Source organism: Lytechinus pictus, chromosome 10 (genome assembly GCF_037042905.1).
Source record: "Lytechinus pictus isolate F3 Inbred chromosome 10, Lp3.0, whole genome shotgun sequence".
Taxonomy (NCBI): Eukaryota; Metazoa; Echinodermata; class Echinoidea; order Temnopleuroida; family Toxopneustidae; genus Lytechinus; species Lytechinus pictus.
Genome location: NC_087254.1, coordinates 32,869,872 through 32,885,701, shown reverse-complemented (window position 1 = coordinate 32,885,701; position 15,830 = coordinate 32,869,872). Strand labels below are relative to the sequence as shown.

The 15,830-nt window shown below is 35.5% G+C and overlaps 1 protein-coding gene across 3 annotated transcripts in view; it reads right to left on the bottom strand.

Moving 5' to 3' along the window:
* Positions 1 to 126: 126 nt before the first annotated feature.
* The window catches only part of LOC129269504 (CCR4-NOT transcription complex subunit 3-like), a 30,853-nt gene continuing 15,149 nt past the window's right edge, over positions 127 to 15,830 (bottom strand). For 2 of the 3 annotated variants that reach the window (XM_064105869.1, XM_064105870.1), the window contains exons 9-17: positions 15,530 to 15,753; positions 14,899 to 14,993; positions 14,130 to 14,291; positions 12,756 to 13,042; positions 11,608 to 11,710; positions 10,327 to 10,537; positions 9,331 to 9,463; positions 7,691 to 7,816; positions 127 to 6,295 (exon numbers count right to left, since the gene is read on the bottom strand). In XM_064105869.1, coding sequence (XP_063961939.1) covers positions 6,200 to 6,295; positions 7,691 to 7,816; positions 9,331 to 9,463; positions 10,327 to 10,537; positions 11,608 to 11,710; positions 12,756 to 13,042; positions 14,130 to 14,291; positions 14,899 to 14,993; positions 15,530 to 15,753 — 1,437 coding nt within the window. In that variant the 3' untranslated portion in view covers positions 127 to 6,199. Of the gene's footprint in view, positions 6,296 to 7,690; positions 7,817 to 9,330; positions 9,464 to 10,326; positions 10,541 to 11,607; positions 11,711 to 12,755; positions 13,043 to 14,129; positions 14,292 to 14,898; positions 14,994 to 15,529; positions 15,754 to 15,830 lie in introns of all 3 variants that reach the window. The other variant, XM_054907011.2, reaches the window with a different exon arrangement.

The window sequence follows — 15,830 nt, the reverse complement described above, 5'->3', positions numbered from 1 at the left end:
ATCTCTCTTCTGTAGACTTGACAGCGAATACCTTGTTCTCTTTCAAACCCTAACAAAATAGGGTTTTGCTTATCCACCTACTTACATATTCACTAAATTAATAAGAGCACTTGATACAGGTGGTCATAGTTTGCCAGCAAAATAGTTTTATTTCCGTCAGTAAGTTTCTCACTCCTTTCATGGAAAGGGATAAACGAATCCATTTACATTGTTGCCACTAAACTTAATCAGAATGAGACAAGAGAAATACAATTTTGACAGTATAACAAAATACACATACAATTTCGATGGACAGTAAAAAAAGAAAAAAGAAAAAGAGACACATCAAGGAAGAGAGGGAATATATTTTTTCTACTGAAAAGAATGATGCTTAGAATCTAGATAGACAGTGCTTTTGTGAATAAGAAATTCATCACCCTTAACAAATGGGAAAAGGTATAACTTTTCAGATTTCTTAAACTTTGCAATGATATTGGCATATTGCCAATGAGAAAGTGAGATTAACAGAATTGCAGTGTACAATCAATGTGTAAACAAATTCTTTAAACAATTAATTTCTTAAAGTGATGACATTTCTATATTGTGCACATACAAGTATGTTTGTTTATTGAATTCATGATAATAAAATAAGTGAATGCTGAGTAGCAGACATTACAATATTTATAAGGGAATATTCACTTCTTTTAAAATCATGAATCAATATATTCATCAAATTTCCAGTTGTAACTATGGAGAACTCTTTGAGATAAATGAGTAAAACAATAAGTTTTTTGAAGGCAGAGAAAATATTTGGACACATTGACACACAAGAAAAAATATGTTTGTTAAGTACCTGATAGTGTAGTATATTCCAATTGTGTTGCACAATTGCATGTATGATGTAATACAAAACCTATGATGCCACTTATTTGTTAATGACTATATAACCAATCATGCTTTTTGGGGCACACTATTAAGTTCTACAAAGGTAATACTCATCAGAACTTCAAAAGGCAAATGTAACATGATCGTAACATATAATACCATTGCAACTTTGAAGTCCCAGATCTGGGAAGCGATGAAAGTAGCCATGGACATAGCATGTTGAGATACTGGTGATGACATATCACACAATCTCATCAAAACTTCATTGTAATGTGCAAAATAGGCTCAATACCTGTTCTGTGAACACTCACATTATAATGAATATATTAACTGTTGCATAAAAGTGATTACCGTGGTTACTTAATTTGAATCCTGGCATTTGATTGGCGATTAGAGCACTTTTACCATTGTTGTGACATTAGATGCTCAACACGGTCCAAGGGCCAACTGCAGGAAATTTACCATCAAGGTTTCCATGAGAGTCATCAATAGAAAGTAACCCCCCTCCTATAGCTTAGTAATTAATAGAGATAAAAAACTGCAATCCGATGTCGCCCCCCCCCCTGTAAGTGTACAGACTTGCATTTGGCTACTTAAATTGCTTTCACTGATTTCATTCAAAAGCTGCGATCGCATCAAACGTTCGAAAATACACATGCAACCAAAATACGAAGTTGGAACACAGTCAGTGAAACTTGAGGTTTGTGGTAATCATCATGAGGCACCATAGGGTATGCAGTAGTAGTAAGGATAAAAGATGTTCTCTAAAAGTCTGTACAAGATCAGTTTATACAAAAGAAAGAGTACTTTTTAGGAGAAACAGATTGCACAGATTCAACATTTCATATCCCCAAGATTCATTCATCCGATCCAGTGATTTTTACCTTGCATAGAATATATGTTAATAAAAAAATAAGTGAATAGATTCTTAGGTAATGAATGAATGGTTTTACAAACCAGTTGGTAAAATAGCAACTGAGTCAAAGGGGGGCATGATAAGAAACTTGCAATCAATTACATGTCAATTTAGTCTCAGAATTAATTACAGGTCTTGCTGTTGATTGCAAATTTGCTATAGGTTACGGATCTGCTGGTAGACAATATACACACTAACCACTCAAAAAGTGCCTTTAGGACAAGTCCACCCCAACGAAGTGATCTGAGTAAATAGAGAAAAATCCAACAAGCATAACACTGAAACTGTCATAAAAAATGGATGAAATTAAGCAAATTTTGACATCTAAAATTTGACTTAATTTCACAAAACAGCTACGTTGTAAATGCACATCCTGGTATGTATGCAAATGAGGGGACTGATGAAGTCACCCACTCACTGCTCTTTTGTATTTTATTACATGAAATATTCTACTTTCCCCCTCATTGCCATGTGAAAGAAAGGTTTACCCCCCCCTGAACATGTGGAATTACCATTATTATAACATATTATGGTTGGTCCTTATTGTCAAATTTGTAAAAAATTAAATATTGTACAATTCAAACAATAAAAGAAATACATGCATTGAGTGACTCACATCATCGACTTTCTCATTTCCATATCACTGAGTTGTGCACATAACTGTTTTGTGAAAACCAAACAAAACTTTAAAATATCATACTTTTTTCATATTTTACATCAAATTTTGATGAAATTTTCAGCATTATGTTTATATGATTTTTCACTTTTTATTCAAATCAACATTTTTCTAGGGTGGACTCGACCTTTAAAGTACTTTAAAGTACGCCAGTCAGAATTTTCTATTGAATGAAGGTTTGACCACAGCAGTGTTAACACTGATTTGCTCATGCTGAAAGTATATAACCGGAACAAAGAAAATTTATGATGATTTGAATTAGTTTTGTAATGATACATGTATTCAGATGGTAGAAAATGTAGCAGGTGAAATGTTAGTGAATTGTAATATCGTATCTGCATCGGTATCCAAAATAAATAGCACAGACGCCCTCCAAGAAAAAAGGTCAAATTAAATCAAATATAAAATTATATACCATACAATTACATTTAAAAACAATCATTATTATGACAAATTATTTTATCCTTAGTAAATATAAATACAAGCTAAACTGAAGACACGTTTTTCTTCAATTGTAAAATCTCACATTTGGCATGATTCGGTTGATTGAATACATGTACATGTACCTTGTACATTTGAACAAATTGTAATTTCAGAATCACATCTCCCTATTGATAAATAATAACACTGATATTCAAAACATTAAATTAAGTATTCAATGCAGAGAAATAACATCGATTTGACTTATTTTAGATAATTTCAACTATGTATCCTGTATATCATTCAGTCATTTTTAGGAAATAAATTTATCTCTTATTTACTTGTACATGAAGGCCTGTGGTTTACAAATTCCTTTCATTTGTCAGCTTGCAAAAACGTGTTTGGCCAGGATTCAAGTACATAGGAGTACATAATTGATGTCAAAGCAAAGTGACACGATTTGTAGTCATCCATATGATTTGCAATGGTATATTTCTATTTCAAGGGGGTGGGGGAGGGGCAGGGGAGGATTGGGGAAGGGGAGGGGGATGTAGAGGGGTCTCAAGATGTCGATTCTGTTTTCAAACTTTAAACATTAAAAAAAAAGCTAACCTCTGGCAAGTACTAAACTCAAATACTGTTCAATCTATACATGCAAGTTTCTATTTCTGCTTTCTCTTCAAATATCACAAGTCTGAAGATAAAGTACAGAGAAAAAACAAGCGTAAACAAAGATGCACCCTAACTTCCCAAATCAAGTCACCTGGTTTAGTACTGTATAATGTTGAAAACATGGAAGCAAGAGTACAATCCATTCCATCTCTAATATTGGATAACTCCAAACTCTAAATGGTATGCAGACCTGTATGTACCTCAGAATATCAAACATCATCAGCCTTTCTTTAGAATTTGGTATACTATGAACAAAAGCCTAGAACACGGATAATTACGAAGATGGAACAATAAGGAAAAGAAAGGATGTTGATAGTCAACATCACAAAGTGGAAGAAGAAAATAGTTAAAATGCAAAATCTTACTTGTTACAATAGTCGAGTGTTGATTGCACATTGTTTGTTGATTGGCAATTTTCATCTTAATAGAAGAAAACCTTACAACAGATTTCCATTACAACTAATTATGAATAAGTGAATGTATAGAAACAAATTCAGATTTTGAAACTCACATTTCAGGGTGCAAGGTGAATTCTCACTGCACAAGCATATTCTTCAATGCATTTATCAGACTAAAGAAAAGTGCTTGCGCATGGCGCATAATGACAAATTATTTGCCCTCTTTGGTACCCTGCCAATGATGTATCTTTATCAACTGCATTGTTATATTATTTATTGTGTTACGGACAGGTGATCAGAGTGATGTGTTGAACAATTTACTTGCATCCTCTGAACATTATCTGACCAATGTGGTAATTTGTTGTACATACCACAAACAAACAGGAATTTGTGAATAAATTTGACCCTTTGTAAAACTGCCACAAACCGAGGCTTGAGTTCACAAATGCTATATAACTAGTCCCTGTGTTACAAAGGGTGTGACTGATCCAAATCAATCTCAACTATGGAAAGCCACTGACATCATAATCCCTCACCTAGACGTGTCACGTATCAGCAATGTTAAAGACAACAAACACTCATGGACATATTATCTAATTGACCATGCCTTGATTCAATACTCAGACAGTGCACATTATTTGGTACTGATAATGGCACTAATGGCATTCCATAGATGATCTTGGAGTCACATGCAACTTCAAGACAGGGACATTGTCTCTTCATTCAGCATGGAGACATGCACAGTTTCTTGTTTGTACTAAACTTATAAACATATTGGCCTGTATTCTCAAAAGAGGTTTCAATTGTACCATGGTACAAAACCATGGACTATGCAGATTTTTTTATCATAATTACGTTTATTTTGTCGCGTACACAAAGTTAAATCCAATTAAATGCGCGCTTTCGGCAAAGTGCGCTTAAAATGAAGCGCGTTAATGAAATTAATCTGCATAGTTCATGGTTTTATACCATGGTACAATTTAAACCTCTTATGAGAAAACGGGCCTTTAGAAAGTAGCAATCAGAACTTTACTCCATATCATTTTCTGTATCATAACAAAAAAAGAATTGTTAGATGTATTAATGCATGTATATGGGAAGCATAACTAGCACTTTAAAAGGAATGGGTTAAAATCAAGAATGTTCTGCAGAAAATGAAGAGTAAATACCACCATGATATAATATGTAAATGAATTAGCATATTGAGGTCTCTACAGTCCCACTTGTTGTATTTCAGAGGATGTAAGCTGAATGTAAGATTGCATTGTTTTGACACAAGAGAAAAATAAGTATTCTGGCAGAATTATGCCGGAAAAATCATGTTGTCAAAATCAAAATATCAAAGGACGTATGTTCAGTTATGTCAACATTAAGAATGGAGAGCTCTATTTTATTTTAATCCCACCAATACCATGTTCGTGTTCAATTCCGTACTCTTCTTTCAACTTGGTAATCGCAAGGGCAAGAAATTTTGACTCGTAGCCATTTAAGATAACAGATAATGCTACATTTCACATATTAAATCTGTTTGATCTTAAGTAACTACTTAAGCATGTCTCATTTATATTTTGATATTGTAATAAAAGGAAAAATGAATAATACATACTGTGACTTTGGTTTTAAAATATGAATCGAGAATAAGATTCTCATTCTTGTAGAACATTTGCAGGAGATTCCTACTGGATGAAATCACTATGTAATGTGTACGACACATGCATACATAACATAAATTTCGATCAGTAAACAACAGACACGCACAAAAATATTGTTCCCTCATAAAAGATTGAAACTGATAAAAGTCATAGAGAGGAAGATGTAATAGAGATATGAATAAGAAAGGAGTGGGCAACTTACATGAAACGGAGAGCACGACGTATACTGCTTGGCTAAAATTTTTAGAAAAAAAGTTCGTCTTTTTTTATCATTTTTTTTTGTTGTTGTCATCATCTTCATATCCTTGTAAAATTATGCCAAGATAGATAAAACACATCTGGAATTGGTACTCCAAGACATACTGTTTCTTGCTTTTGTTTTTGTCTTCATTCACAAACTGTACACATGACATAGAATAACACAATCACAAGATGGTCGGGCAGGAGACTAGCCCGACTCCCGGAGAAAAAAGAATTTCAAGCGTCAGCTTCTTGTCAGAAATTGAGAGTCAGTCACTGATCACGCGTTTCGCTGATCCCCAGCAGTGGCTTGAATAGACTGGATGGGGTATCATCACACGGGGGGTGGGTGCAGCAAATCTCAGAGCTCTCGATCTTCCAGATATCTATACTCGAACGTGAATCCTTCCTTTTTCCGCTGTCCCCATTTCTCATAGTCAAAGTAGATGTATGTTCCCTGGTAAAATGAAATAAAAAGAGAGCAAGGATTTAACTCATGTCCAAGTATCTTCTTCAAACTTTGAGTGAATCACCCCATTCCACACATATAGTCTTTATATATACAGTGCGTATCAAAGAAAGTTTACACTTTGAAAAAGCCCTGGGAATTAAAAAATATACAACATGTGGGTAATTTTTTCACATATAATCTTGGGTTTGGGTCTCATCTATCAAATGAAAGTAAAAGTTTTGACAGAATGTTACACTTGAGTGAGCACTGTCCATTTTTGTAAAGCTCACAGAAATCTGTTTGCGCAGAAATGCTCGTTTTCACATTGTGTCAAGGGGAACGGGCGAAATCAAACTTACCCTGCGAAACATTTTTCATACATCTCCTTTGCACTTTTAGTCAATTTAGATAAAACGGATTCATTCAAGCATTTTGTAACAGTTTTGCCACCCAAATTGAAATTTAAACACTTAGTAAGCACAACTTTTACCCTTTTTGTGCCTGCTGGATCTGAGGACATAACTGCATCTGAACAAAAGTTTACATCAGACATCTCCAGCAACTAAGTTTTAATCATTTAAAGTGGGTTTACATTTCATTTTTCATATAATACTTGTTTCTCCACACTGTTCCCAAGCTTGACAATGATTAACAAGATGAAAATCAAGCCTAAGCCATTTCATGTAAATCACAGCTCAGTGTAAAGCAAATATCGTCTTGATGGCCTCGGTTTGTGGGGGAGTGGGGTGGGGCGCAATGCACTCTTCGAAGTGTTTTGGGCAAGGAAACAAGTTAAAAAAGGAAAAGATATCTTCAAATCAATTGTACTAGCTAAATTCCAAATCATTTTTCACTAACTTTTCAAAAGTAAGTGGTGCTCACTCAAGCGGAAATATTTTTCGATAGTTATATCTTCATATGCTTAAATGGATCTGTACCAATGTTAAAATGTGGAAAAATCTTCAGGATATTACAAATGTATAATTTTACAGGATTTTTTCAAAGTGTAAACTTTTTTTTGATACGCACTGTATATATATATTATATATATTTTAGTTATCTATTATGAATTGTATACACAAAATATCTTATGATAATTTCTATACATGTTAATTATCATTTACATCATTGAATATAATCATAAATGTATGAAATTAATTTGTATTATACTTCATGTTCTGTTGGAATTAAAATTGAATTTTAATTTGAAATGCACATATGAAATTATCGTCTAGAATAAGCTAATAATTCATAACACAATGTTTATATTCATAGTCATGTAAAAAAAAAAAACATAACTAATGGAGAAACAGACCACAATATGATGGGTAAAATCCTTGAAAATATTTATAAGAGGATAAATGAAACCAAGAACACATGTGATAGGTTAACTAGACTCACTTGCTCGTATTCTTCAGTGATTGTCTTTGGCTCTTCATGTCGTTGAAACCACATCATGTACTTGGTATGGAATCTCCATGATTGCCTCTTCAAGGCCTTTGCAGCCAAATACTGGGCCTTTGTTCCCTGCGAAAATAAAAGAAATTCAATAGATTACAATATTCAATTTAATAAACATATTAATAATAACAAGTTCATTCAAATTCAATTGAAAGGTAGACCAACATCCTTGTTGTTCTCCACTTTTATAAGTTTATATTTAGTTGGTCCACAAGTAAATGGTTTTCTTCTCATAGGCCTGTATTCTGAAGTCAGGTTTAACTTGGACCACAGTCTAACTTTGTGCAAAAATTATGGGGAGCCAAAAATTCTGTTTATATTGTATATTTCTTATGTTTACTATTTCGTTTCCTTTTGCTTTCATAATGAAGAAAAATAATTCAGTTTTCATTCCCAGACAATTATTTGGGTGTCATTATGAGTTAATAAATTGAATGTGTACTGTTAAGGATTTGTGCCCCACTTGGCTCTCCATAGTTATACCATAACTTTAAACAAGGGTTTGATTTAAACCCGAGTTCAGAATACGGGCCATGGAGTCTAATATAACATGGGCTAAACCCGCGTGATCTACTATCAATTTGGTCTACATCACCCATTCCGTCCAATTTCTACTTTGACTTTTGTATATGTTTTCCTTTGCCAACTGAATATTTGGTTAACAAACACAAACCATGTGGATTAAAACAGTGCTAGACCAAGTGGATATTATACTAAATGGGTGCATTTATCGGAAAATTTAGACTCAATGGTAAATGGGGATAAATGACAATCAGACAAAATGATAATTAGACAGACTGATTGTAAAGGAAGTAGGATTAAACCCTGTGGGATGGGATAAAATAGAAATTCGACAAAGCATGTGTAGAACAATCGGCAATTCAGTTTTCCAATATGACAATAAATAATTTAACATTACAATTGCCTGGTTCCAAATAATTTGTTCAGTAAATACATATGGGAATTATTTGCAATTGACTGATAATCTACTTACTCATATTTTTTCATTCATCATACACATATCAATTGTTGCTACTCTTTTTTTATAATGGCATCTATGAAGTGATTTTTGGTTTTGCTTTCATATTGAGTAGCAACTATGTAAAACTTGGTTAATATGTTCAGCGGGCAAACCTGAAAAATTTGTAAGACCACAATCTTACAAATTCCCTTCAAATTGCAGAGATGCCAACCTGATCAAGAACACCAGTATTTTAAAGGCTGAAAATCAGTATTTTGGAAAAAAAAACATCCCTCGGAGAGAACCTTAAGCCGTCAGTCCTCTGGTTGCTTGCTTACAAGCATTCATGCTTTCTTAGCTATCAGGTAAAAAAAATCAGCACCACCAATATTTTCACAGAAATACCGTAGGACAACACATAAACTTTAGAAATCAGTAATTTGCATGAAACCACCATTATACTTTCTCATTTTTCAGTAATAACTACTGAAAACCAGTTCTATTTGGCAGCTCTGAAAACATATGTCACTTTCTTCCCCACCACTCATTTTTTTAATTATTATTATTAGTTGTCCAATCACATCAGTTCACAATACTGACAAATAAATTGGTGACTTACTTCTTGATAATAGAAGATGAAGAATAACGTCTCTGTTGATAATCTCATAAAGAACTCTAGTGTCCCCATTCTATGAGGCATCACCTGACAATGATACGTAGGGGTGGGGCATGGGTTCCTTGGAAGGTAGTTTCTGAAAGTATGGAAAGCCAAAATAAATTCACATTCATATAAAGTAAACAAAGGGGCAATTCCACAGTGGGATCAACTGACAATGATAACAAGGGGTGGATCATGTGATAATTGGAAGGTAGTTTAGGAAAGTATGGAAAGCTAAAATTCATTCACATTCAGATGAAGTAAACTAAGGGGCAACTCCATAGAATAGTCAGTCGTTTTGCATGTCAGACCCCAATTTCTCTTGATCTTACTTCACTTTATAAAATAACACAAACCATGATAATTTAAGTGCATGACATAAAATAGAGATAAACTATTTCACAAAGGTTCAATCTATTGAATATACACACTTTATGGAATGGCCCCAAGGACAGTGATAACACTAAGTGTAATACAGGAGTGGATGACTTAATGCTTTGAATATCATTCACTCTGTCAGCTGGAATTACAATGACTATATACACAGGTGTTGTATCACAAATTGCAAGTGATGTTAATTCAGCAAAGTGGTATAAGATAGGACTGAATCTCATTTCATGTGATAACGTCCTCTGAAAACTCATTCACACAAAGTAATCATTGATCATTTACAAAACTAGATACTCAACATTCAAAGTTTCCTTGATTGAAATATCCATTAGTTAACATAAATATAGACCACTTCACAAAACAAATAGTCAAGGATTTTTCAGACTACTAGTATTTATTATAAGTTACTGAAAGTCTTACATCCAATTTGCTCAAAGCAAAATTGGCAGTGGAAATCACTGACTACTTCTTTCATAGAACGCCCCTCTGCAAGGACAATTCCTACAAAAAAGAACTCAGTCTATACATTTGAATAATAATTTGTTTGAGCAGACACGCTACACCTACCTTAACCTCTCTGAGTCTGAGGGAAGCGGCAAGTGGTGAAAGCAGCTCTCCATGACACTCTGTTGTAGTCTCTGCTCCTTGGATAACGTGACGGGTCCGAGGGGCGCCACACCCAGTAACGGAGGGATGGTGGTCTCTTGATACTGCGGTGTGCTGTTGGCAGGCGTTGTTGACTGACCCTGGCTCTCGCTCCTGGAAGTACTGTTATAGACTGCTGACAGGATGCAAGATGAATCGGTAAACACGTTTATGGATTAACTTTTACAGGAAGAACTATCACAATCTCTTTGAACACAATGTAAGTTAACTAAAACCAGTTTGAAAAATTCTATACATATGAAATATAAGGAAAATAGTACCCCTTGCAGAAAAGTAATAATCAAACCCAACTTGAACAATCAGAAGCAGGCATCGGTGATATGGATATGATTTTCTGTTTTGCAATTCACGCAACTATCTCTGAAACAGGATCCTAGGGGCCATTGCAAGAGAATATTTTTCGATCAATTGCAAATTTACAAGTGATAGATCAATTTGAACTAAAGCAAATCCATTTATACTTGTTGATGCAAGAAAGAGACCATCAATCAAATGCATGACTTTCAATTGATTTGTGGACTTAAAATGATTTGCGCTCAAGATACGGATATCTTGCAGTGCCCCACTAGCCTAATTGTTGAACACGTATCTACAAAACAAGTGCTACAATTACTTTCTACATAAATCTTTCAAGCTAAGGTATTTCATTTGATCATAACAATACTGACTACTGACAGATTTCTTGTTTACTGTTGCCCATCCAAGAATTGGACCCTGTCTGACGAAAGAATGTGGAAATCTTTACTTTGGATAAAAATCTGTATTTTTTCACTCTGAGAGTAAGATCAGTAAATTTTCAGAGAATCGTGGAGCGTTGTGGCTCAGTGGATTAATCTTCTGACTTAGAAACAGAGGAGTGTAGGTTCAAATCCCAGCCATGGCGTAATTCCCTTCAGCAAGAAACTCATCCACATTGTGCTGCACTCAATCCAGGTGAAATGAATGGGTACCCGGTAGGAAGAAATTCCTTGAATGCTTGAGCGCCTAGGTAGCTCAGCTAAAGCCGGGGTAATAATAATAGCAGGGCCCGCTGGGAGAACAGTTTTCAGAACTGAAGTGGCTACCCTGGGTAAATATACCTATATTATTATTATTATTTATCTCCCTGACAATCACAGAGACTTTGCAGCCCTGTATTACAGTGCTTTGAGACCCCCCTCCTTGACTGACCCGTTTGCTTACCCATGTTTTCTGTTATGAGATCGGACTGGAAGTTCTCTAACCCCGAACTCATCACAACTTTCTGTGCCATTGTCTTCAGCGTTGACATTGAGCTGCTGTCATCCTGCAGTGAAGAACAGTGAATGTAACACTGGAGGATTAGGTGTAGCATGGACAACTTCAAATTTATCCAATTAACCGGATGGAGACTGAGCCTGCATGTACAGTCGAGGCCAAAAGTTTACATACAACCATGGAATGCAGTGAAATTTCTCTTGCCAAACATCGTAAAATTTACTATATCTTTAGAAATATAAATACTACCATGACGAATTTGGTATCAAATGAAAGAGCGTTTTAAGCTCTCGCATAATCGGGATGCCATTGGGAATAAAGTACATTTCAGGTGGAATTTTCTTTGAAGAAAAAAAAGTAATCTTCGTGCCAAAAGTATTATATTGTTTGTTATTACATTTTCAAACATCGTTTCATTATATGTCAAATCTATGATTTATATTACATTTTCAATCATATGTCACCACTGAACAAAAAAGTGTAATCTGAAATGTCTGTGTTGAGAAATAACTAGCACAAATATGAAATGTTTTTGTCAAGTTTTTATTTCTAATTTGTCTAAAATATGAAGATTTGGGGGGGAAAATGACATCTAAATAATTTTCAGCTCCTGATCACAAAGCAATGTGATGAAGGGGCATGACATACTCATTTGTTTGATATCAAATTCATCATGATAGCACAAATATTTTATACGATACAGTAAATTTTAAGATGTCTGGCAAGTGTCAACCTTTCTTTGAAGATCCTGGATATATGTAAACTTCTGGCCTCAACTGTATGTGGGCTTGAGTCTATGGAAAACGTGTGTTATAGCATACTTATTCAGTCTACAAGGGGTAAAGAGACCATTAACTAAGATATCTGTTATGAACTAAAAAAAAAAAAATCTTAAATAATTTTCAATATCTTCTTAAGATATGAAAATAAAGACAACTTCCTTGCTTTCTCAAATCTTTTTCTTATGGAAAAAAAGAATCGTTTAAATTAATCTTTTCAGAAATTCTGTGACCCATGTGAATCCTGTATCAACCACTCCCATCAGGGTTTGCATCAACTTTCTATTCTATCAGTATCCAAGACAACAAACTCACCTCCTTATTCTCCGGGCTTAGCGGGCCGTTGACCATAGCATCTGAACTTTTGGTCAGCATGGCTGCACTCGTGGAAAGGGCAGTGACTACTGCGTTGGTCTCCACCGTTGAGGAGGTGGGCATTACCATCGATGACGCCATGAAGGGCATTGATGACGAGGACGTGGCAGAGGATGATGATGGCACTGTGCTATGAGCCATGTGAGGGATGTGCGACGATGACGATGAGAGCGTGCTGTTGGTCGACAGGTTTGCTACGCTGCTTGTGAGGAGCTCTATGCTGTAACCTGATGTATCAAAATATGAAAATGGAGCAGAATTCTGGCTATAATACAATGCAGAGTGTTGTGGCCCAGTGGATTAGTCTTTTGAATTTGAAACAGGGGGTCGTGGGTTCGAATCCCAGCCATGGTTAATATCAATTTAAGCAATAATTTGATCCACATTCTGCTGCACTCAATCCAGGTAAGGTAAATGGGTACCTAGCAGGAATTTATTCCTTGAAATGTTTCCGCGCTGTAAAAGGCTGCAGGGCTAATGCCAGGATAATATTCAAGTCCTCTGGAAGCCTATAAGGACGGTATATGTGATATGCGCTATACAAGAAGTGTGTTATCATTATTCTCATTATGATAGATGGAGTTACCCTGACTACAACATCACTTTAAAAACATGATTCTGCATATAGCCCCCAAAACAGTTGGTACAACTCCCTCCAACCACTCGAGATATCCTGTAGTGCCCGTATCCTAAACCAATCAAGAAGGGCTTATAACTCATAACTGCTATCTCCTGCACACTCCCAACAATTGCCAAATCCACTTGGCCACTACCAAACTACCCATAGGAAACAACTGGCAATTAAAAACTATTATAATATAGTAATAAACACTTAAAAGTATCTAACAGAAATGTAGCCCAACCCCTGCTTTTTAATAAAATCATGAGTGACCAAGTGGTTTGAGTGGTAACACGACATTTGCTCTGGAGACAATTGCACCGGGTTTAATTTCGTCTAAGATATAGGGTTAGTGGTTGCAATAGGGTTTTATGTTAGGTTTAGGATAGGGTAGTGTTAAATCAAGGGTTGAAGTGGGTCATTTCATAAGTGTGTGGAATTTACAGCGCAGCAATTTTTTGCCGGATCAAATGTCATGAAACCGTTTTAGCCACAGTGGTGATGGAAAATCTGAGATATAAACCAGCTGGTCTGGGTCCTCTTTCATAAAGGCTTGTTAAAATAGCAATTTCCTATCAGCCAATCAGATTGAAGGATTTCAGTAGCTTTTAAGTGTTATTGTTAATCTGTTTTTTAAACAAGTTATATGAAACGAACCCCAGGAAATAATACAGTTCACCTTGAATCTTGCATACCTTGATGAGGGCCATTCATATCTTGTCTCGGAGTGTTGTTATGTTGAGGGTTTGATGAGGACTGCACCATGGTTGAGCTGCTTAATGACATGCTATTGGACATCATATGGGATGACACTGCTGTCGGTTGTTGCGATGTAACCCGATTTGCAGCATTTGACCCTGTAACAAATACAGAGGTATGAAATATTCGCCTTGTATAAAATTTATGTTCCCTTTATCAATCACTATCACGGTTTTGAGAGCACTTTCATACTATAACTCACGTCAACCATAAAAGGGGGCTTTAACATTCAATATATGATATATGATTAAAGATGTGTGTTGCTACATCAGTCCTGGGGGCCATTTCATAAAGCTGTTCGTAAGTTCAGGGCGGCTTTAAGAACGACTGGTGAACCTTTCTTACACGCTTAACCATTGCCAAAGAATAAACCATTTACCACAAGAAAGGATCACCAGTCGTTCTTAAAATACTCTTAAATTACAAACAGTGTTATGAAACACCCATCAGATACCGCGAAAATATGATACCTAGGGCTCTGTAACATTACGTGGTGATCAATCGCAAATTTGCGATGCCCAATAGAGAAAATTCTGTCCGTTGCTTTTCATTGAAAAGACTAACAACATATCAAATTTGCAGCTGATTGCATTTCTCTGGGATATGTTGCCCACCCAAGTCGATCTTGAGCAAGTTCCATCCATCTCCATCACCACCAAAATTTATACACCTCTGAAAAACATCATTTTACAGGCTGAAACATACCTTGTGAATTATGTGTCTGACCCCCTGCTGCTACAGCATACGCAGGCCCTGGGGGAGGTTGTGCTATTGCATGTGGTGTCGTTGCTGACGGTACACTGTAAAATATTAAGAAAGCACAACACTTGGATTAAAACAGAAATATGACAGGAGTTGACTCTCATTCAATCTAAGTCACACAAAAACTCTGATAGACGGTGTTGAAAATTTATAACATGTGTAGAAGAGTAACACAACAGAATCTGGAACAAAGGGAAAAACTGTAGCATGTGGAAAAAATTAGTCAAATAGTATTTCCATTTTCACAATCTCAAGTCACTATGCAATTAACAGGACTCCATATCAGAGAGTATGAAATAACTTAACACTTTCTGACAGTAACTGAAATCTTGTTTTTCAATCATAGAAACTCCAAATTTGGATGGTGAGGTTGCGGTAACACCATGTAAGCTAATCCTGAAAAGGACTGTTGGTTTATTATTTTTTTTAATAGCTCATACAATACATAAAATAATTCAATGATTCCTTTTGAACATGATCACACATCCGTATCATGCAGTTATACAAACACAACAGTAAAAATAATAACTCCTCATAATCCTGGTAGTGGATGTGAACTTGCGTAACCACTCACCTATTTGCTTTGCTAAGGCTGTTTTTGATGGGCGCTTGCAAGCCACTGAACGACGACGCCGAAGAGTTGGTTGTTGACGTACCCGGTGATGAAGAAACTCTGGTTATCGTTGGTCTACTCTGCTGAGTGGATGATGTAGTTGTTATGGGAATGGAATTCAACGAAGATAAGCTACTCGTACTCTTTGCTGAACCTTTCCTCGGTGATGATGATGACGATAACGACTGGAATGTGCACATATATGAGATTAGAATCAGGGTGGGAATCAAGGCATTTTTATAAAAACAAAATTCATAGGTGA